The 22,581-nt window shown below is 38.8% G+C and overlaps 1 protein-coding gene across 1 annotated transcript; it reads left to right on the plus strand.

The window, feature by feature from the left end:
* The first annotated feature begins 4,193 nt into the window (after positions 1-4,193).
* LOC145410379 (uncharacterized) lies at positions 4,194-13,964 on the plus strand. Its single transcript, XM_080280531.1, has 13 exons — positions 4,194-4,253; positions 4,815-4,965; positions 6,036-6,139; positions 6,959-7,092; positions 7,475-7,693; positions 8,453-8,582; positions 9,504-9,681; positions 10,400-10,506; positions 10,862-10,990; positions 11,711-11,803; positions 12,081-12,188; positions 12,955-13,135; positions 13,825-13,964. Exons 1-13 carry the CDS (start codon positions 4,212-4,214, stop codon positions 13,830-13,832), a joined length of 1,584 nt encoding a protein of 527 aa, XP_080136657.1. The 5' UTR covers positions 4,194-4,211; the 3' UTR covers positions 13,833-13,964.
* The last annotated feature ends 8,617 nt before the right edge of the window (positions 13,965-22,581 follow it).

The raw sequence follows: 22,581 nt of genomic DNA on the forward strand, positions 1-22,581 counted from the left end.
TATTTCATTGCCTAACTTCCAAAAGGGAACAGTCTAGGACCTGCTTAAAAAATATATTGCTGAAGTCTAGAATGATCCCTTGTGGTTGTATATCTTGTATTTATTGAACCTGGGCCTAAAAGACTTTGGGGTCGAGATTTTTCTGAGCTGGTGGTAGAGTTCTCGGGTAGGAAAGGGCTGTGGCATACACACTGTTGTTCGAGTCCTAAAAACGGCCAGAGGTTTTTCTGTCTTGTAAAAGGCTGCCAGGAGTATAGGTTGGTCTCCAGTCTATGTTAAGGATAAGGGTAGCCTAACCTCAGGTCCGTATGCCCCAAAAGAAGACTGGTCTGTTATACCCAAGCACAAAAACAGGCAGTCCTTGTTTTTTTTTTTTTCTTTCTTTCATTCTTTCTTTCCCCCCCCCTTTTTTTTTTTTTTTTTTTTTTTAGATTTTTTTTCTTACTTGTACCATATGTTATTTATGGAAGAAGGTGTGATACATTCAGATTCATCCCTGTAACAGTATCAGTCTATTTTTATGTACTGTAAATGTTGTGATATTTTAGAGCTCATCCCTTAATGATAGTGAGGACTGCCTATGCTGTTAACGTAAGAGAAAATTAATAATAGTTGTGAGTTTTGTCAAGTATTCGAGCCCAGAGATGAGTATGTCAGATTTTTACCCTTGACAAAAGACATCCATCCATTTGTCCTTTATTATCACCCTCAGTGCAAAAGTCATCCATAAATTTGTCCTTTATTATCACCCTCAGTGCAAAAGACATCCATACATTTGTCCTATAGTATCACTGTGGACAAAAGAGACATCCATACATTGTCCTTTATCATCACCCTGGACAAAAAAAAAGACATTCATACATTTGTTCTTTATTATTGCCAACAGATGGATCCAAAGTATATTTTGTAGAGTTGTGGATCATGCATTTTTACTGACCCCTTGAATACAGTTACATTTTTTTTCTCTTTGCTACTTCCAGACAATTTTACTCAACTTTGAAAATGTCTCTTGTACTGAAGGGGTATACTGAGGCTGTCTCTGACCCCTTCCATTTGAAAAATCTCTCAGGTTGCATAAAAGCATCTGAAGGTAGCAAGAATAAAATTTAAAAGATGAACAGTATTGAAAGGGTAAGCTGTAGCTACATGCCACAGCAAGCAAGCTAAAGTCAGTGCAGCAGCAGTGGAAGTTTCATATTTATGTACATGACTGTCATGTGTCAGTGATGTGCTAATGGAGAGTGGGTTAGGATGATGATTATGTCACAGATAATTATGTGCCAGTGGCGTGCTATTTATTAGTTGGCAATGGGCTTTGATAATAATGGTGGCAGTGGTCATAATAATGATGATTCCATACCATTCATTTGTTCCACTAGAATGATTTAGCCATATTAGTAGGTCATGGTAGGAATTGTTAGGCTATAAGTTGTTCCATGGGTTTCATTTGAGCTACCATAGTGTTGTTTGATCTTGGGTAACAGGTATGAACAGATTAACCCATTCAGTCAGAGAGCTCTTTCCTAACCTTCACAGAATTATCTGATGGTAGCAAGAATGAGGCATGTACAGTACAGTATTCAGTATATGGAAGATTATGCCAGTGAGGTGGATTCTTAATCTTGGGGCTGCAGTAGTGAGTGCAGTGAGTGTGTGGCCCATTCTGTTGGTCATGCTGTTGTTTACTTCTCACTGTTTAGCTTCTGTTGCATTGTATATCCTACCTTACCCCGTCTTTGGGTGGGAGATGAGGTTTGGATGATGGTGATAACGATGATGATGATGATCAAGAGTGAATTAGAGTAGGGGTTGGTAACCTCAGGCACATGGTCTGAATTGGCAAGAAAATTATCATTATACTGAAGGGGATTATTACTGATACACTGGCTTTAGCTGCCATGCCTGGCTTGATTATTGGCTTTTTCTGGAAAATTTTGGATTCTTTGTCATAGTTTCACAAGGCACCTGTTCATAATGTAGATGATATTTATTACATTCAGAGTGCCATTTCTTTGAGCATTTTTTGTACATGTCTACTTTTGAGATCCTACCTCACCCCATCCTTAGGTGGGAGAAAAGGTCAGGATGATAATGATGGTGGTGATTTTTCCTTCCCGTGTGGATTATTTCATCCCATATGCTTTCCTGCTGCTGCTGTTGGGTATCATATGAATCTTAGGCTTATGCAATGAGTGATATTTTTATAATTTGCAACTAAGGCTGTTTCCTCTGACTGTTTGACTCCTTCACCCTGTGGATGTCTTTTGTAATTTATTCATGCCATCTGCAGACAGTGTCATTCAGTTTAAGAGATATAGCCTTCATTAATGCCTTGAGAGCTAGCAGTCTTTCCTAAGCTGAGTAACATCAACTGAAGATTGTAAGAATAAATTAGAACGTGACATCATTATGGTGAAAGGGTTAATTTTCAGTCAGATAAGTTTGCTGGTGCAGTATTTTGTCGTTAGTGTGATGCAATCTTAAAATGTACAGGTATTGTACGTGACTTATTTTCTCTCTACTTGTCAGCAGAAACCTAACCCTGCCCAGAGCAGGGGATAGATTTATTAACTGGTGGATGATGTGAAGTTTTCTCAGTGTAACTGTGAATATTCTTCCACAGCATAATTTTCCCCCACCTTATATTGCAAGACAACACTGTTATTGGTCCTATGAGTGAGAGTTGTCCGTCTTATGTCTTGAATTTTTTGTATGCACACGCTGTCTTACATGAGATTATTCTTTAAATACATATTGCACAAAGATGCTTGGGTTTCATTTTTTGAACAGGAAAGAAATGTGGCTGGTGCTATGAAGGATGTGGAGGCAGCAAGAGGATTGATTGCCTGAAGGTGTGCTAGTGCTCAGATTATTGAAGTATGTGTGTTGAGTGGATAAGAAACAGGGTGAATTGTGAAATATGTGAAGTAAGAAATTCTGTCGATGACAGGGTGGAAGAGTGTGTGCTTAGATGATATATGGAGAGAATGGATGTAGGCAGCATGGAGAAACAGGCACATGTGAATGAGTATGAAGGTGGGAAGAGATGTAGTGGAATTGGAGGGAGATTGGTGTAGTGCAGAGTGAGAGGTGGACTGATGTAGTGTTGAGTGGGTGGTGGACTGATGTAGGGTGGTGTGAAGGAGACTGGTGCAGCGTGGTGAGAGGTGGACTGTCTTATTCTTCAGTCTGCACATTCCTCCAGACATTATAAATTATACACATTTCCTAATCCCTCTTCCTATTGTAGTCCCTTCTCTCTTGTTCCCCTTTCCTTCTCTTTTCTCCCATCCTTCTCATCTCTCATCTTCTTCCACCCTCCCTTTTCTACTTCCTCACTTGTCCCATCCTCCTTTGGATTCCTCATTCAGCCTCCTCTCCCATTTTCTACCATCCTCCCACCAACTCATTCCCTTCCTCTCCCATCGCCCACCAACCCTTTTTCTTCCTCCTTGTCACAGGACAGTATACCCATTATCCCCCGTTATCCCTGCGAAAGGTATTCATTGCCTTGAGCGACTTTGGGTTGACATCCGCCCTAGATCGCTCAGTAACAAGTGAAGACGGTCCGACGGTCGGGCGTGGGTGTGTCTGATATGCTTGTTCCCGTAACCTAGAGCTCAGAAGTCAGTAGTTAAAAGGTGGATCATCATTTTTAGGCTCACTCCCCGCCAATCCCCCGGCTAGACTTGAGACATTCATATTCACGAATCACGGTAGCTACTCGAACAAAAAAAAAAAAAAAAAAAAATCTTTCTCCCTTCATTTATATTTCTCAGTGTCAGATTGTTACAACCGCTGCTTAAGGAAATTACCGTAAATGTGGGGAGGGTGAGCATAAACTTTCTGCGGTTGAGATGAGCCATAATTCCAAATGTCATTGACCAGTGACCATCTCGGCTTCAGTTCAGAATTTCACCACCACCACAACAGAGGTGAGAAGTCTCGGGAGAAAAGTTGTTGCTTATCTAATTCTCGGTAGTCCTTCAACCTAAGCCGTTTTACAGACATAACATTTATTTCTCTAATACTCCCCGTACAGTAATATGAGCACGGATGACACTGACATTAAAAGGTCGTGGAGTATATAGGTGATATGTTTGTGGCCTCTCATGGAATTGAAATATCTGGCTATAGATAGAAAGGTGGTATTATAGCCTACTGTGCATTATAACGGTATTTTTTGATTACAGAACTGGTGTAATTTCAAGATGTTGACGCCTCTGTGGCCAGCATCTCGACCACCCATAGCAGTGAGTTGATTGTTGTGTGTAATGTAGTGGAGTATGCTGTTTTTTAAAATGGGAACTTATGTCTCAGTTTTGCTTCCGGAGGCAATGAAGTTAGCTTATGCCAGTTGGGTTTCAGTAGTTTGTTTAAAGCTAGTTGTTAGAAGTTTTTTTATGGTAATAGAGGGCCAGTAAATATGCTATATTAGTTAAATAGGAAGGTCTTGGTGGCTTAGCACAGAAAATGATTTTACTGTCCCGTAAATGAACAAAGCTTCAGTATGGCAGGATAGTTAAATGATTTAAGAAAGTGCTGATGTGAATTATAATGGTGTGAACCTGTAATTAGGCTTTTTATGTGGTGGAAAAGTGCTGATGTGAATTATAATGGTGTGAACTTGTAATTGGCTTCTTATATGGTGGAAGAGATGGGGAAGGATATTCTGAGACAAAAAAATAAATTTTCAAGAAGCTTATTAATTAATTCATGTGTATTTGTGTGTGTGTGTGTGTGTTTCTATTGACATAATCCACCTAGAGTACACAGTCTTCTATGCAATTATTTTCATATTTCTTGTACTTCAGACTTGTGTCGTGTTAGGACTGAGAGTGATGAGGAGAAAAAGGAACGTCATGTGTCATGTGCAACTTCAGTCCACAAAAGCAGCGACAGAGAGGAAAATAAGTTCTGCTCATCGTCTTCGCACCACTCACTCAGTCCTCTACCATCACTTTAGTAAGTATGTTGTCCCTAACTGGGGCAGTAGATGTTGTGTAAATGAAACAGATTGACAGTAGAGTTGTACACATAGCTGCATCAGTTTTTCATATTGTTACATGTTCAGGAGAAGTCAGTGACCAGAAGGGAAAACAGTTTAAGCTTCCAAAGTTTGCCTACGTAAATATTGGTGAATCACCTGCAAGGATTAAAGGTACTGGATGCCATACATGGGGCATATGTAGAGGTTTGGGTAATTCTCTACCAAACGGGCACAGTGATTCCACCCATACTTTATTATAACAAACTCATGATCTCAAGGTAAGTAATTTTGGTACATAAGCAACACAAATTGTAAACTACTGAGTTGTGGCTGCAAGAAGTGGTTGGAAAAAACTAAATATACCTATTTTTGGATATTTAAAGAAGTGGCTCGATTCCCCGCGACAGTGTTTACCAACGATCTTTGCAATTGGCTGCGTTGTTTACCAACCATCGCCCTGACTGGACACATCAGTGTATCTCGTGTCAAAGCTATAGGAATCTTAATGATTTAACCAAACCTAACCTAACCAGACTAATTCTAATCAAACTTAACCTCACATTCATTTGACAGCCAGGTTTCAAATGAAAATTGTACGTTAGAAATGTTAAATATGGCCAGCTACTGGTAGATGTCGGCGTAATATTTATGCATTCTCAATCCTCATTTATAGCTTTCAGAGGTAAGTTTATAAAAATGCCCATTAGCTGTGATAATCCAGGCATAATAACAAGTAACCTGTGAAAGACTCATTTCAAAAGAAAATAGAGAAAGGCCGTGCCTGTTTGGTAAAGAATTGTAAGTGGAGTTTGCCTACTGTGAGAATTACTTCTCCCCCAGTTAGGTTCTTGTCTTATGTTGCATTTCTTACTGGTATGTTCATTTTTGCTATTAAGATCACAGTAAATTATAGGAAAATTGTCAGTCAGTGTTTCATTGCAACCCCCATTTAACATTAGCCTATCAGTGGTGTAAAAAGATGTTATTCTAAAACGTTTCCGACCTAATATGAACAAAAACCTATGCAGCTTTTGTTCTCTCACAGAAGACATGGGAAGCCAGAAAGTAGCCCAGAGGTTTGTGCAAGATTTCCCTGAGGTTGACAGTATGGTGAGAGGACAGCTTGATGCGGTGGCATCCACTTTACAGGTACCATACCAGATTTATAGACAAATGATAAGTTACCTGTCACAATTCTAATTTGGGTCTGTAAAAAGGAGAAAGAGATCATAGAAGTGAGACTGCCCATACTTAACTTCTTCATTCAGATTTTCTTTTTTCGCTTGGCATCTCCAGACAATTTTAATCATTGTAGAGGAGACTTGATATTGGAAGGGTTAGATATTGCATTCATTAACCCCCTTTGTACTAGGGGGCTTTCCTAGTGGATTAAATAATGGGATACCAAAATGTAATGCTAAAAGATGACAAGTTGGAAGATGGTTAAACTTGGATGTACGTGGGGGAAATACTTTCACATATTCAGTCGGATGATGGTTTTTCTTGTTTTATTCATTCTGCCAGCAGATAATTCTCTCCAGCTTAAGATATACCTTAGTGGTGAATGAGTTAGTGAAAATATATCTTTATCACACTTTTCCATTTTGAAACCTTCCCAAGAGGCAAATAAAATGTGTCTGAAGTTGGCTAAAGTAGACATACCATATAGTATGTTATCAAACTTATCATAGTGAAGTGGTTAAGTCTTTGCCTGAAAGCTTAAAATAGATCCCTCTTTACAACTTGCCACAGAGAAAGAGTTATTCATGACCTGAGGTGAAGGAATAAAAATTTGGAGAGGTTCATCATCATCATCATCATCATCATCATCATCTTGAACATCATCATCGTTGTCTTCTTCATCATTGTTGCCATATTCAGCATCATCATCATATAGTACTGTATACGATATATATTTTTTCCACTTAAGCTTGGGGGTTTAATATTATCTCTTCTACATTGTCACAGAGGAAAGGTTATTCCTGGTCAGAGGTGAATGAGTGTAAGGAAGTGCTGCTGCTGACTCCTGCACAGCTCCGCGGCCGTCTTACCTTGCTGCACGATCTCTCACTGCCAAACCCCACGCTGGCCCAGGTTACATAGTGAGTGTATGATAACAATATATGTTAATAGTGTTTGTCTTACGTGTCAGTATTTGAAGTTTGGTACGTTGTAAGGCTCTGCAGTATATTGCACTCACAGACAGTCACATTTTTTTTCTTTTTTTCCATAGGACGCATTCTTGGCTGTGCAGTTGTATTCATAATAGCCTGTATAGAGCTTTTATTTATTTTTTTTTGTTCCCCTCATTGTCAGGTTTATTCTGGTTCTCTGGACCCTGCCTCAAGCCACCTTGGGTTGGAAAGGAGGTCTGGGTGGTGATGATGATGATTTGTTTTTCATTTTTTGAATTGCATATAGTGTGAACCTCAGAAACATGTATTTACCACATTGTTCTTATATAATGTCCTTTACTTGTCTCAGCATTAACAAGCTCATGGAATGCAGCATTGAATTTCTCCGAGAAAATGGTCTCTACAGACGAAATACTGATGTTTTTGGACGCTTTATACACAGAGCAAAAGTAGATCTCTCGCTGCCAGGAGATGTTATTGAAGAGTTCTTTTACATCTATAGAGACTGCAAGGAAGCCACTCTGAAAGAGATGTACATATTCCTGCTCAAGCATTATTTGGCAGTAAGGTGGGTGGGAAAGTGAAAGGTGATTAATTACTTTGTTGGTAGATGGGGGCATTCACCATCCACACATTCGATGTAGTGCTGCTCTCAGGTGACTGCCCTTTCCCTTCTTCCTTCCTTCTTTCCTTCCTCTTCTGTCTTTCTTTCCCTCCATCCTCATTTGTCTTTCTTTTCTTCTTTCTTTTCTCTTCCTTCTGTCTGTGGGTGACTCTACACTGAGTGACAAGCCAAATGGTTTCCTGTACACCAGGAAACCATTTACCATGCTGGGTGGTAACCGTATAACCAAACTGTGGTGCCTGGTGGTTTAGAGGGTAATTAAGGCACTCTAGCTGGTTTAAGCCTGTGTAGGTTTATATCCAAGGGGTGGGTGGGGTTTATTGCTCAAATAATTCCACTCAAAGGGTTTATTGTTCACGTAATGCCATTCAGGGATGAGTGAGGCTGGTCACTCTCATCTTAAATGTCAGGACCAGCTTGCCTAACCCTAGGCTCTAACACTCCTCATGGGCCAACACAAGAACAGAGATGTATGTATGTTAGTTCATTATCTCATTCTGTACCAGGTTTCACTCCTGTATTAATGTATTATCATTACAGTAATACACTTTTGTTTAGCATCCTTTTTACCCGCAAAGTAAACCTCGTACCCATTCCCTATGATGACAAGTCTCATATTGTTTTGTTGCTACAGAAAGATGACTTCAATCAGCTTTAGAACCCTCAGACAAAAAGGGATAATAAAGGATCCACTACTTTCAGGTTCAGCAAAATGGAGTCAGAAGTAGAGACATTTCTGAAATTGAAGTGTGGTCTCCTTTGGCAGTCATTGGGGAGATACGTTAGAATATGCAACTTACTCATCTTCTCACTGGGCTTGAATTTTGAGGAGGTGAGTTGGAAGTGCTGGAAAATGTTAAAAGAAATACTCTCTTCTGTTCTGGTTTGGCTACATGAAGAGAATGGACAGCAAAAGACTGATGTGGAGAGTATGTGATTGAGGTGGATGAGAAATGTGGGAGGAGGGGACTGAGGATGAGGAGGATTTGGAAGGAGAAATGTATGAAAGAGGGTGGTATGATTTGGAGGATGGGTAGTGTGATGGCAAAGGACAGGATGATATTAAAATGATATGTTTATGGTCTTTCTCTACAGGATTATGGTGTCTCACTATAGAGTTGGAAGGTAGGCACCCAGAGTAAAATATTAACTGGAAGTTTTTATAGGTAGGATGGGTAGCTTAGAGGCAAAGAGGATGCTGCATGGAGTGATTTTACTGACATGCCTGTATGGGAGTGAAACCTGGGCATTCTGAGACAAAGGTCTTTCTAGGTATCAGAGTGTAGCATTGACCTTTTTCAGAATGCCTGTAGACATAAGCAGAATCCGAGAGAAACTGCTGTCCGTATATCTACAGCTCCTTCGGTCTGAGTACATATATCTTATTCTTGCTACTACCATGCAGTATTGTTTAGCTAAGGAGAAAATTTTGATATTGAAGAGGTTTGATATATTCCTCATTAACCTTTTCACACCTATACATCTCCCATAAAGTAAAGAAGGTCCATCTATATTTAGAATAGTAGAAAAAAAATACATCTTTGGATTGAAGGCATTAACCAGTTCACTAAAATGGTGTGTTTTTCCTTTTAATACTTGCTATCTTCAGACAGTTTTATTGATCTCAGAGGCAATATTTTTGGTTTGGAGGAGTTAGATACGGCTTCCATTATTCTCCTCAATTCTAAAGCTCCTTTGTAGCTTATAAATCCATCACAGGATTGAAGGAATTATCAGATCTCTTCTTTCTCAGGTACAGGCAAGTCCAGTTCTTCTCACCGTGGATACAGAAAATGTCCAACAGTTACTCAGGACACTCCCCAACATTGGGCTATCGTCAACCAAAGAGATCATCAAAGGATTTCCAAAACTTGCCCTTCTCTCTCACACTGATGTTGAGGGCTGGGTTGGACTCCTACAGAAGCACAAAGGTTAAAATTTTTTAACATTTGGGTAAGGTGATAGGTGAGGATCCCCACCATCCACTCACTTGGTGTAGTACTACCTTCAGGTGACTACACTGAGTGCCAAACTAAATAGTTTCTTGTAGTTCAGGAAATAATTTACTGTGCTGATTGGTAACCATATATCCAAGTGGATTCCAGTTGGTGTAGTGAGATAAAGCACTTCAACTGGATGTGCCCCATAAGGGCTTATTCTGGAGAGTGGGTTAGGAATTGTTGCATACAAAGCCAAATGCTGCTCAGGGAAAAGCAACTGGTAACTGTGACCTGAAATGTATGGACTGAGTGGCATGGCCCTAGACCTTTACACTCCTGATGGGACAGTAAAATATTGGATGGCCACAGAACAGCTTTATATTGAATCATAAACACTGTGCAAGGGAAGAAAAGATGTTAATTTATCAGCAGCTTAATAATAAAAATCTTTGCTCTCAGTCCACGGACATGTATTTTTTTCTTACTACTACCCAACAGCTGTATAAGTGCAGTGATTAGCTTTGGAGTAACCATTCTAATGACAGGGTGAGGAGAAACTTATATTAATTCCCTCACATCTTGATTTCCCTTCCTACCCTAAGTAAATGTATGAAGTTAGCAAGAAAATTTAAAAATATGTAATTAGGCTGAAGGGGGGTATGTAAAGCAGGTAAAAATGAATACTGATTATAGTTAATCCACCTCTCAGTGACAGATTTCACCTTCACCACCGACACCCTGCTATTGTTTACCAGTGCGTCCCACCGTGCTGTTGAGGAGAGGCTGGCGGTGCTGACTAAATTGACAGAGTGGGAGGTGGGTCACTCTGGGATATTTTCTCAACCCCTTGACTTTGGCTGATAAAAAATAATGCAGTGTAGAGTTAAACAGTGTGTGTCTGTCAAAAAATCATAATAATAAAAATGAAAATAAGTAAATAAATGTGCAGATGATGAGGCTTGTGAGGAAGAGCCAGGATTCTGAGGGTTTTAATGATGAAGGAGTGTCATTGACCCATATCACTAGACAACTGTTGACCCTTTTCCTTTTGTCTTGCTTTCTGCGCCTGTTTTTTTCTGGACAATATCTCACCCTGTCCTGAGGTGGAAAAAAAAGTTCATAATGATGATGATGACAGTAACATTAATCTACTGTATTTACTCCTTGTCAGGTAATCCACTCGTCTTTGAAACTCTTCAGCATTCTACGCAGTGGTTTCTTCATGAAGCAAGTTGTCAACATGGCTGCATCTGAAGAGGGCATCACCAGACTGCATATTGATACATGTTCAGAAACAAAGGTAACATACAGGCAAGGGTCAGATAGTGCTCTCTTATTATATGTTCCCAAATGTATCAGCCTTTTTTTTTTTTTTTTTTTTTTTTTTTTTTTTTTAAGATATCGGTGATAAGTTCCAAAATTTATTATTTATTTTTTGTGTGTGTGTGTCATCATTTCATTGTATGTTAGTGATATGTTCCAGAATATAATTTTATCCATATGATTGGCATTGTAAACTGGGTGGAATTGGCCAGTCAGCTTTAGAGGTGTCATCAGAACATTAATCGGTAGTTTTCAGTAATTTTCTGTGAATATAACATAGGACATAGAAAAGGTAACCTATAATGAGGACTTTCTGCATATCAGTAATATGTTCTTTTAGTAACAGTACTATCCAGTGCTGAAAACCTAGCAGTCGTTTCATAACACTCTAGAACACAACACGTAAATCATCTTCAACAGTACCTGTACTGTCATACTCTCTAGAACACTGGCATATATGAAACATGATATGACTGCATTACCAACCAGTCAACCATCACTTGCTTCATTCCGAACAGACATGGATTTCAGATGTCCTTAAGTCTCCCTCTTTAGTCACTTCCATCAGAGAAACACGCCATTATTCTACGACACATAATCTATCCAGCCCAGAAAGTCCCTGAATCTGGTTAATATTGTGTGGAAACTGCAAATTTGGTTATGATGATGATGCACAGTTCTTGGTTTTTTATTACAGAATGGAATGATAACAAAGCGGAAGGATACATTTTCACTGAAACAAGATTTAGTCACCTACCTTGCCCGCAAGCTTTCTGTCAGCGAATCATATGTAAGTGCTGTGGCTAAGCCCTTTTTATAGCCACCATTTTTTATCATTCATTATTTGCTTTTAAGTCCCCAGTAAATTATGAGAAGATGCTTGTAAAACTTCCATTGCTGTTTGTAAAGCAGGTTTGCTGTTTCTTTCAATTAACAGTACCAGTTGTATGTAGGAAGCTGTTATTGTTGTTACTGTTGTTGTTGCCCCAGGTTCATACAGTGTTTCATGGGCTTGAAGATTAATATTCCTTGTAGCATTTTACTAATAAAATTTTTCTGTGCTCTAGATGGAGGAACTGGTGTCAGAGGAGTTGCAGTTAGAGAAGTTTGGGTCACCTACAAACACTGTCAAAGTATTGCAGCTGCTGTTTGATTTTGGCTTTACACGTGAGCAGGTATGCATAGTGATGCAAATAGCATCATCATCATCATCATCATCATTTTCTTCGTCTTCTATGCCTTGTTCACTCCTGGTGCTTCCTCTTCTCTCAGTCACCCCCCCCCCCCCCTTTTTTTTTTTTTTTTTTTTTTTCCACTCCAGGGTGCTGTTTCTCTCTTTTTGTCCTCTCTCTCCAGTAACTGTTCCACTCTTTTTCTTCATGCAGTATACAGCCTTCCGCTTGCATCATTAACTTCCATATTTTAGGACATTGTATCCATGTCCATTTTCCAAACATGTCCAGACTGTTTTAATGTATTTCTCTTTGTCCACTCAGTACTGCAATGGGTACTTTTAAATATCTGATACATAGCCAAACCATCCTGCTGGTGTTTACAGCTGTTATGATGAACCTTAAATCTTTAGCTTGAAACCTAAAGGTGTACTGTATAGATTAAGTAAATACAAGATTCGAACATTGTATATTCACCATTTTATGGGTATTTTATACTGTATTCCTGTGCTAAGATATACGGCACCCAATTACCATTACCGGGTATCAGAAAGTTTATTTTATTAGAGAAACACTATTTGGAGACAAGCTTTTATTGAAATAAAACACTGCATTCCAGCAGTCTTCATCAAGTAACTTCATGTATCTGCAGTAGCCAAGCATTCCTAAGTACCACTTATTTGTATATACTGTACCATACAAACTTTTCACTTTATCCTTTTTTAACAAATTACTGTATCATCAGTTTTATCATCATACCATCCCACAGATACTACAAGGCATTATGGTGTTTGGTTTTGAGAGTTGGATGGTGGAGCAAAGTCTTAAACACTTCCCAACACACCCCAGCACACAACCGTTTGGTGAATGGATGGAGAGTCCTTTTGTACTGCATCTTCTGGTATACTGCATCTGTAAAGATAACCCACACCTTGATGGCTGCTTTAAAAGTAAGTGGTTGAAGTATAGCATAGTGGTTCTTTCTTGCCTGAAAATTAACTGAGGAGTGTACTGTGTTTGTAAATTTTATGGTATTCACTGATGCTGGAGAGGGACAAGAGCAAGAATTACTGCCTTCTTTCTAACTGCAAATTCCTTCCATTCCTTCAGACACCTTGCCAACACGTTTATAACAGTTTTACTTCTTCATTTTTCCCCATTTTCCACTCTGATAACTCTGTTACCATGTGTGTTGGTTAAAGCTGAACTTTTTGCACAGACTTTTGCTTCCACCTCTCCTACGTTATGATTCTGGTGTGTATCTCGCTTCTCCTCCCTTTCCAACATTCTCATCCATGACATGACAAGTTCTTCCAAATGTAGAAAAATCTTAATTGGGCAAACTGGGGCTGTCTGGACTTTGCTACTTCTCACCCTGCCCTAGGGTGGGGAAGGAGGTCCAGATAATGATGATGATGATGATTGAGGGAGATGGTAGAGAAGTCATTTTGTGGGAATTTGAGATGTTTACAGAATAACCATTGTTTAGATATAAATATTGAGAATTTTAATGATATTACACTACATCCAGAGAAATGATAGAAAAGAGTTTTTGTGTGATTTTCAGATACTTACTGATTATCTGTTGCCTTGGTGTAGTGAATGTTGAGATTTCAGATAGTTTTTGCTTTATTTTCAGGAAGATGATAGAGAATTGTGAGGCTTTAGACTGAGATGAGAGGCTGTGTACATTCATCATGTTCGTGCCACAACTTCACGGGTTTTCACTGCACTTGTTGTTAATAAAGGTTTCACATTATCAATAATGGTTTGTTTTTATTTTATGTTGTGTTCATAGCTGCAACCAATGAATACTTTACCCTCGTGTATTATGGTAATTGCAGTTTCATGGAACAACAGATGTGTTACACTGAAAGGAAAAAAAAAAAAAGAAAAGTGCCATTTTATCAAGTTAAGCATGGTTAAGACAACTCGTTTTACAGTTCGGTATTTTATTACAGCTGATGCCAGATGATTTTGTTCTGATGAACGTATAGAAGCTTGAGTTGTAATACTGTTACCATTAACCCACTCATGGTAGTGACAACTCAGTTAATTTATTCCAGCTAACTCCCAGTGACTTTTATACAGCTGAGAGTAAGTCGTAAGAGCCTGAGAGTGTTGACTTTAGAGGAGGACATGTAAGGCAGCATGACCAGAGCTGTGACCATTATGAGCACACCAGTACAGAAGTGCAGTATGCAAGACAATACCAGGCTGATGCTGCAGGATGGGTACTACAGGTGGACTTTACACATTCAGGATGCTCATAATGTTCATGAAGACCAAAATTGTGGTGCAGCATGCCAGAGAAGTGTAACTACTGTGCCAGGCTTGTCTTTTGTCTCCCAGATTTACACTACTTTCTCCCAGCACTACTGTAGCTCTTAGCTTTCTTCCTCCTTATTGTCCCACAGCACTCTATTTGTTCCATCCACGAGCACCACATTCTGATGCCAAGAAATTTACCAGGTATCAGATCAGCATCAGGCAGACCACACCAAGGATTTCTCCACACCATCATATCACCTTTGACTCCAGGGAATGTACATGAAGCCTTGTGACCTCCTGGATGAAGGTGGAACAGTAGTTCTCTGCTGTCACAAACATATCATATTTAGTGTCAGTGTTGGAAATTGTGAGAAAAAGATCCTGTATCCCATTCAGTGTTTGTCATGGAAACTGGGAAAGTACCATATTCAGTGTCTGGTTGGGAAATTGTGTGAAAAAGATAGCATATTCAGTGTTTAATAATTTATGAAGAAGATACCGTATTCAGCGTCTGATTTTGATAGTGTGTGAAAAAGATGCAGTACTATTTTCAGTGTTTGTTTTGGAAAATGTATGAAAAGGATACCTTATTGTTTTAGAATTGCATGACTGAGAGTGTGCCCTTACTTCTGGAAAATAAAACCATGCCAGCCACCAGGAGAAGGATTGAACAACCGTTACCACATTCCAAGTGTAAAAGCGAAGATGAACTCAGTATAGCAAGTGTTGTTCCATGGTGCTTTCAATGTGGTGTAGCTCTTCTGTCCTCTGATGTGCTTTTGGCTTGTTAATTTCTTGTCTTCAGTTACATGTGGATTTCTTGTAATTTCCCACTGTCTGTAATTCATTATTCTCATTCATTTTCACTTCCCAAGTAGGAGATGAATGTGGGTTTCTCTAGTTCATATCTTTGGCATTATTGTTCTTTCACTTTAGCCTCATCCAGATTTTGTCCATCCATGACATATTTCCCATAGCTTAGTGGTTGAATAATATCATACAGTGGCACAGTATCCCATCCATATCACGTCTTCTAATGATCTTCTAATGATTAGCACCAGTATGAGCTGAAAGTAAATTTCTGTGGTGCATATCAGCAGCACTGTAGGTATTTCTTTCACGTTAACTTGGTCTAGATTTAGGTCCTTTTGCAGCTTATTTCTGTAGATCGGTGACATGGCCGTCTTCCTCAAGATTATCGTCCAATAGCTCTGACAAGTTGTCTTTGCAAAGTCCTCGAACATATGGTTAATGCTAGGCTAATGTGGTTGTTAGAATCTAACTGTCTTGTATCTCCAGCTCAGTTTGGTTACTGAAAAATGTGAAGTACTTTGGACCCATTGATTAAGGTAGAAATGTATGTTAGGGCTGCATTTTCCAAAGGTGAATCAGTCTTTGCTGTATTTTTTGATCTTGAGAAGGCATATGATACAATGTGGATGTATCATATTCTCTGTACAGTCCAATTACTTGGTATTGTTGGCAATATGAGAGTTTTTATTCAAAATTTTTTGACAAATAGGTCATTTTCTGTTCACGTCTGCTATAGTTTGTCTGATTCCTTCCCACAATACGAAGGAGTTCCTCAGGACGGCGTTCTTAGCACAACGCTTTTCCTTATTGCAATTAATGATATTGTTGCTTGTCTATCTATGCTGCAGGCTCTAATCCCATAGTGTCACAGATTTTCTTCAGTCTGCTATTACGAATGCTTCTTTTTGGGCTACTGCTCGTGGTTTTCGGTTCTCCACTTCTAAGTCGTGTGCATTGACCTTTACTCAAGGTTGTCAGTCACTTCACCCACCTCTCCATCTATATCATCATCCTCTCAAGTATCAGGCATCTACTAGATTCTCGGGCCAATCTTTGATCCTAAGTTGACATGGGACGCTAATATTGCGTCTTTGAAGGTGTCGACTTTATAATGACTTCGTCACCTGCAAATTTTATCCCGTGTGTCTTGGGGTGCTGACCATACATGCCTACTTAATCTTTATCGATCCCCTATTTTATCGAAATTAGACAATGGGTGCCAAGTTTACTCTTCCACTTCCTTTTGTACATTACGAAAACTTGACTCGGTACACCATTTTGGTCTTCGTTTAGCGCTTGGTGCTTTCTGCTCCTCCCCAGTAGAGAGTCTTTATGCGGAGTCAGGTTGTCTATCGCTTTATAGACGTTGTGCATTATTTTCTCTTCGCTGTTTTTTGAGAGAACATCAGTTTCCATCCTTTTCAGTGCTTAGAATACATTCCTTTGTTGCAGATTATTATTTAACCCATCCACGTCGTCGACCCCCTTTCACGCTCTGTGTTCTGTCCTTCCTCTCGTCCTTCTCAGAGTCCATAGAAAATGTTCTCTTGTTTCACCCTGGGCGGTTTCCACCTTGGCCGCTGCCACTTACCTCTGCTTGTCCTTCCATATTGCCTTCCTCAAAGTCGTCTACCTCTTCAATAGTTCTTAGATCTTCCTTTCATGCACATCTTGTCGAACATGCTTCTGCAGTCCATGTCTATACAGATGGATCAAAAATGGCACACGGTACTGGGTTTTCAGTTAAGTTCCCTGATCATTCATATCAGCATAGCCTTCCTTCAGTAGCTTCAGTTATGACGGCTGAACTTCATGCTTTATTACTTGCTGCCCGTAAATGTTACAGCTATCTTTCATTGTCCTTCGTTCTGTTCTCTGACTCCCTTAGTGCACTTCTTCTATTGCAGCCAACTTCGCGCTTTCATCCTCTTGTCTTCGAGATTCAAGAGTGGCTGTTTAGTCTGTCTTTCTGCTGGGTGTCGGGTCATGTCAGCATTCCTGGTAACAAAACTGTGGATGCCTTGGCTCTAGAAATCCTCCAGTCCCCTTGGGTACCCTCTCGATCTGTTCCAGTTTCTGATTTTTTTCCTATCCTCCGAGTGTTCTTCCGACAGCGGTGGCAGTCTTGCTGGTCCTCGTTGACTGGCAATAAACTCCAGACTGTTAAAGCTTCTGTTTCTCCATGGTCCAATCCTTGTCATTGTAACCGCTGTTGGGAGATTGCCCTTGCTCCTTACAGATTGGCCATACTCGTCTTACTCATAGGTATTTGATGTCTGGCAGTTTGCTGCCTTTCTGCCCTGCTTGCAATGTTCCCCTGTCGGTACACCACATTCTCATTGCCTGTCCTCAACATACAGGAATTCGTCTTCAACTATTCCCGTTTTGATTCTAACTTTGCCGACGTCCCGATTTAAGCGATATTTTAAGTGAGTCTCGGTATTTTTCCATTACCCGTTTTATGCCCTTTTTAACTCAGGGATTTTGTATGATATTTAATTTTATCTTCCATTTTCCATTATTTTCCTCCCTTTTAAATATTTTCACTCTGTGATGCGACTTAGTGCCATATGGTCTTTGTTACCAGGTGCTACCTTTTTATATCACTTATCCACTTATCTCAGCCCAAAGGAAGGTAAGATAAAGATAGAGGGATGTGATTTTTTGGTTAAGTTAGGTCCTGTATGAAGGTTTGATATACCCAGTACCCTTACATAGTATCACTTATTGAATTCTACCTTATTATTATGCGTTATAATTATGTCCAGTTATCATGCAGTTGGAGATCAGGATAGTTAAGGTTATTAAGAATGAAACTCAAAAACCCAGCCATGGTAAGAAACATGTCTTTTATTTTCCTAAAAGATCGAGCATTAATATGAAACATGGAATAAAATGGTAAGTCATATAAAAACCCCACTGGCAGCCTCTTATTTATTTATGTACTGTATGTGCGTGGAGTGCGACTTTTGTGTACGTGTGCGCGCGTGTGTACGTGGGTATGAGCTTACGCATGAGTTTAAATTCCCATCTTTTAAATGTCCAAAGGTAAATATAGAGAACCAGCTGCAACTTTACCTTGAAAAATGCAAATAATTAACTTTGTGAAGCTTGTACGTTTTAGCAGATAGATATATTGTAAATTGGAGGAAAATAAAGAACCACCAAACGGAACCATCGAACATGCACATAACGACAGTGACGTCACAAGGTAAGCCACCCACCTGAAGACCGACGCCTGCAAGTTAGGTCCGTGTTTGCGCGTACTTTATGGAGTTTTACGGTGTTTTATGACGATAGGCGGCATCGCATCGTATTCTACGTTTGTTCTAGCTTGTGCTGTGAATATTTACGGACGAACCTCATAACTAAGCAGGCGGAAGTGATCAACCCAAAGGAATCTCGGTAGGTTCAAGATTTCAAATTTAAATAGCTAATGTTCCGTTAGTATTTACATGAAAACCATCGTCGAATTCTGTACTGTTTATACATCCTTATTATCTACAATTCTCTCACACTTTGTTTTTATAATCATGAAAAATGATGGATAACAGATGTATAGTTGACAGAGAGATGAAAATACACCTGAGATTTCCAAGACGATGGTTTACATGTTTGTTTAACTGAGTCGTTACCCATTTACTACGTAGACGACCTTCTAATACTTTTAGCCACCATTTGAAGACTGTCTCGTAGTGAATGGGTTAAAAGTCTTCATTAATGCCCTACGAAAATGTTTATTTGGCTTTCGTGTTTTTACCTGGTCACCCCAAACGGTTTTCGGTGTTTCGGACAACCTGGGATGTGAATCTGAGGTGCGAGTGAAAGCATCCCGACCTACGCGGCTGGGTAACTTTTGAAATTGCAATTAAGAAGTCATTTATTTCGCTGGTAGGAGTACTTGGGACTGAATAATAATAATAATAACAATAATCAACAGTAATAACAGTCGTTTGGGGCTGTTAGAAATAATTATATGCTGATTCCCGTGTTGTCCGAAACTAAATAATTTGAATTTACCGTAGTTAAGGAAGAAGTTACACTGAAAAATAATCACCAGTACTGTTATGATATTTTCGCTTTCATTGCCAGTATCAAATGGTGAAAGTGAGGAGGATAATTTATAGGTAATTGGAGAATAAATGCAATTAGGATTAACGTAATAGCAACATTTGATTTATTTGTACATTGAAATTTCGCTTCTCTTCGCCCTCTGTTGTCACTCCTCTCTCCACCTTCCTAGCCATTTAAACCCTCCTTTTCCTACCACCCTCTCTCCCCTCCCCTTTAACTCCTTACCCTTTAAAATCCCACCCCCATTCGTCCCGTCCTAGCCCGTTATCGTACCCCCCGTGTCATTTAATCACCCATCCCACCACGTAAACTCCTCTTCCTTTCCCTCTAACCCTCCCCCTTCTTCTCTCTCCCCTGATCTAGCCTACTGTAGGTGTTTATTCCTTTCAATCCGTTTTTTTTTCTTTTTTCAAATTAGTCTTGCTTTCTTTAGACTGTTTTATTATGTTTGCAAAGAATGGGGTTAATGCACACTGACTAACCCTTACGGTTTGGAAAGTTAGAAAACCAAACTTAGGAGAGCAAGAGCATTAAAAAGTCCATTGTATTTATTATTTTCCGTTTGAGGAGAATAAAACGAGGTTATGTGATGTCATTATTTATTTTTCGTAATGGAATTTTGTACTTGTAATTTTATAAGCACTTAAGATTAAATGTTGAATCATGTTTATAATGACACGATATGTTCATATTTATACATAGAGATTTAAGCAATTTGGAAATATTTTGAATTGTTTATAATGATATGTATATATATAATGGTAGTGGGTATTTAGGTACTAGTATATATGTTTGCGCTTACCCTAATTTTATTGATAATGGTATATAATAGATTATTATGATTTTTTTGTAGCTTACATGTTTTTAGGTTGCTTATCCTATAATTGGTCCGTTTTTGGATACTCGATATAAGCTTATTTCTACGTCATACCTTAATTTCAGTAAATACTTCACAGAAAAAATGTGATAGGTATTCATGACCATATTCAATGACACTGAAACTACAGTACACCAAGACTACATGGCAGTATATAGAGAGTATTGGATATCTCGGACAGTGGTAGGCTACATTGACACAATAGGCTAAATACTAATCAGACTGACTTTTTAAAAACCTCATTTAAATAGTACCAGTGTGGTTTATCCACCGATACTGTTCGTTTTACTCTCAGATTTGGCAACCGAAATTTCGTGACTTAACATCCGCATTACTTATATTTGTGATAATAACAATAATGACAATAAATAGACGTTTCCCGTATGGATATGACAAGTATAGCCTCGTAGGAGTACATACGATTAATAAACTGGATACTGCACTGACTTTGATAATAAGTTGCATAAACTGATACACCTTCATTGCTGTTTAGCCAATATCGCATTTTACAACCTTTATATACCTGACTGCAAGGTGTTGAGTTGGCAATTAACTTTTTTCAGTTTTAAGTGGATTTTACTTTTAAGAAATTTATTTTTTGACGTGATGTACAGTTTATATAGCAGGATTGAATTTGTTTGGGTATATACATCGTGGAAATTGTTTAGGGGACATTTACTACCTTAGTTTGTGTGTGTGTGTGTGTGTGTGTGTGAAAACACTAGCAAAGAAAGATGTTTAATTTCATCACTTTGATGGGAACAAAAAGCAGATTGGAAGAAAGGTACTTACACGTTAGTAAAGGAACTTAGTGCATTTTGCAGAACTGGCAAAGGAACTTTGGAAATTTTATTACTTTTTTATGGCAAAGCGAAATGAGCAAATGAACTTGCAATATTTAATTTCATTTCATCAGAGGAACTTGCTCTGCTAAATCTAAATTTTTAGCTGGTGGGCACTAGGCAGAACGAATAGAATGAACTTATTTGCCGTAATTCATTTGCAGTGGAACTTGCTGGAGGCATTTTCAGATGAACATTTACTTTAATATACAGAACTTGTTTGTTTATTAGTTGATAGAAGAAACAAAGGAGCCTACCGGTACTTAGTTTCATATTACTGTGAAAATTATGAAGCAAATTTAAGTTTTTAGTCTGAAGAACACAAAGAGAAAAGAAACCTACCATTATTTTTGTTTATGACACGAGGTGAAAGGGCAAATCGACCAAAAGTGAGATTTTACACAACTGAGGTTTATAAATTGTGTTCTTTATGCCCTTTTCAATAGGCCTATCTTCAGTATTGTTGACAAACCATATTTTCATTTTAACCAATGCCATACAATAATACTGTACCTCAATTTACTTCCTGTTGACATTGGGATCGATGAAATATTGTCTCCGAAACTGATAAAATAGTCTCTGCATCCTTTCCTCGACCTAATATTAACTCCATATCGTACATTAAATCATGAATGCATTACACTTTTTTTTATTATTATTATTTAAGACAACGTATTTCAGCGTTTATAATGGGTTAGTTGTTGCTTCATTTGTCCATATCATTATTAAGAACACAACACGTCATATCATCCTCATATCATCCCACCCTCTCACTATACCCCATCTCGACCGTGACAATGTATATTTATTTCTGCCTCACGGATTGGAGAATACAATAGATTACATTAACCTGACTTATTTGGCTTCTTTGTTGCCTATTAGGATAAAACGTCGTAACCTTACTCGATTTCTCAGCTGTACCGGCTTCGCAATAGTAGTGAACTTAACCAGGCTGGGCCCAAATTACAAAATTAAAATGAGCTCCTTGTTGCTCATGTTTGTTTTTGCACGAACAGCAAGAGATGGGAAGACTCTGCACTCATTTTCCTTTCATTTAAAATCGAATCTTTGTTACGACGGGAAATTTTTCGCGTTTTTTTTTTTTTTTTTTTTTTATAAACAGGCCGTTGGATTACTATGACGTGTCTTTAACCACATAAAACAAGCTCCGAGATCTCACTTTCTGCCTTATAAAAAAGTGAGACATTTTTAACTTATGAGAAACATTGCGTTGCATCTTTTTGACCTCCCCCCTGACTTCACTTCGCACCTCTTCCGTTACTCACTGACATCTCCCTGACTTCACTTCTTGCCTCTTCCGTCGCTAATCTTACCGCAACCATTGTGGATTTCTTGTAACTGAATATAACAGACTCCTCGACATCACACTTACAGTAATATACAGTATGTAGTTTTGTGGCGTTCGTACCCAGCTTGTAATTGACGCCACGTTGAATCTTCGTTGACTTCTTCCCACCGTACCTATAAATATCTGCGTTGAATCGTTCCTGCTTCACTC

Source organism: Coenobita brevimanus, chromosome 85, assembly GCF_032717465.1.
Source record: "Coenobita brevimanus isolate Jiangsu-jjx chromosome 85, ASM3271746v2, whole genome shotgun sequence".
NCBI classification, from domain to species: Eukaryota; Metazoa; Arthropoda; class Malacostraca; order Decapoda; family Coenobitidae; genus Coenobita; species Coenobita brevimanus.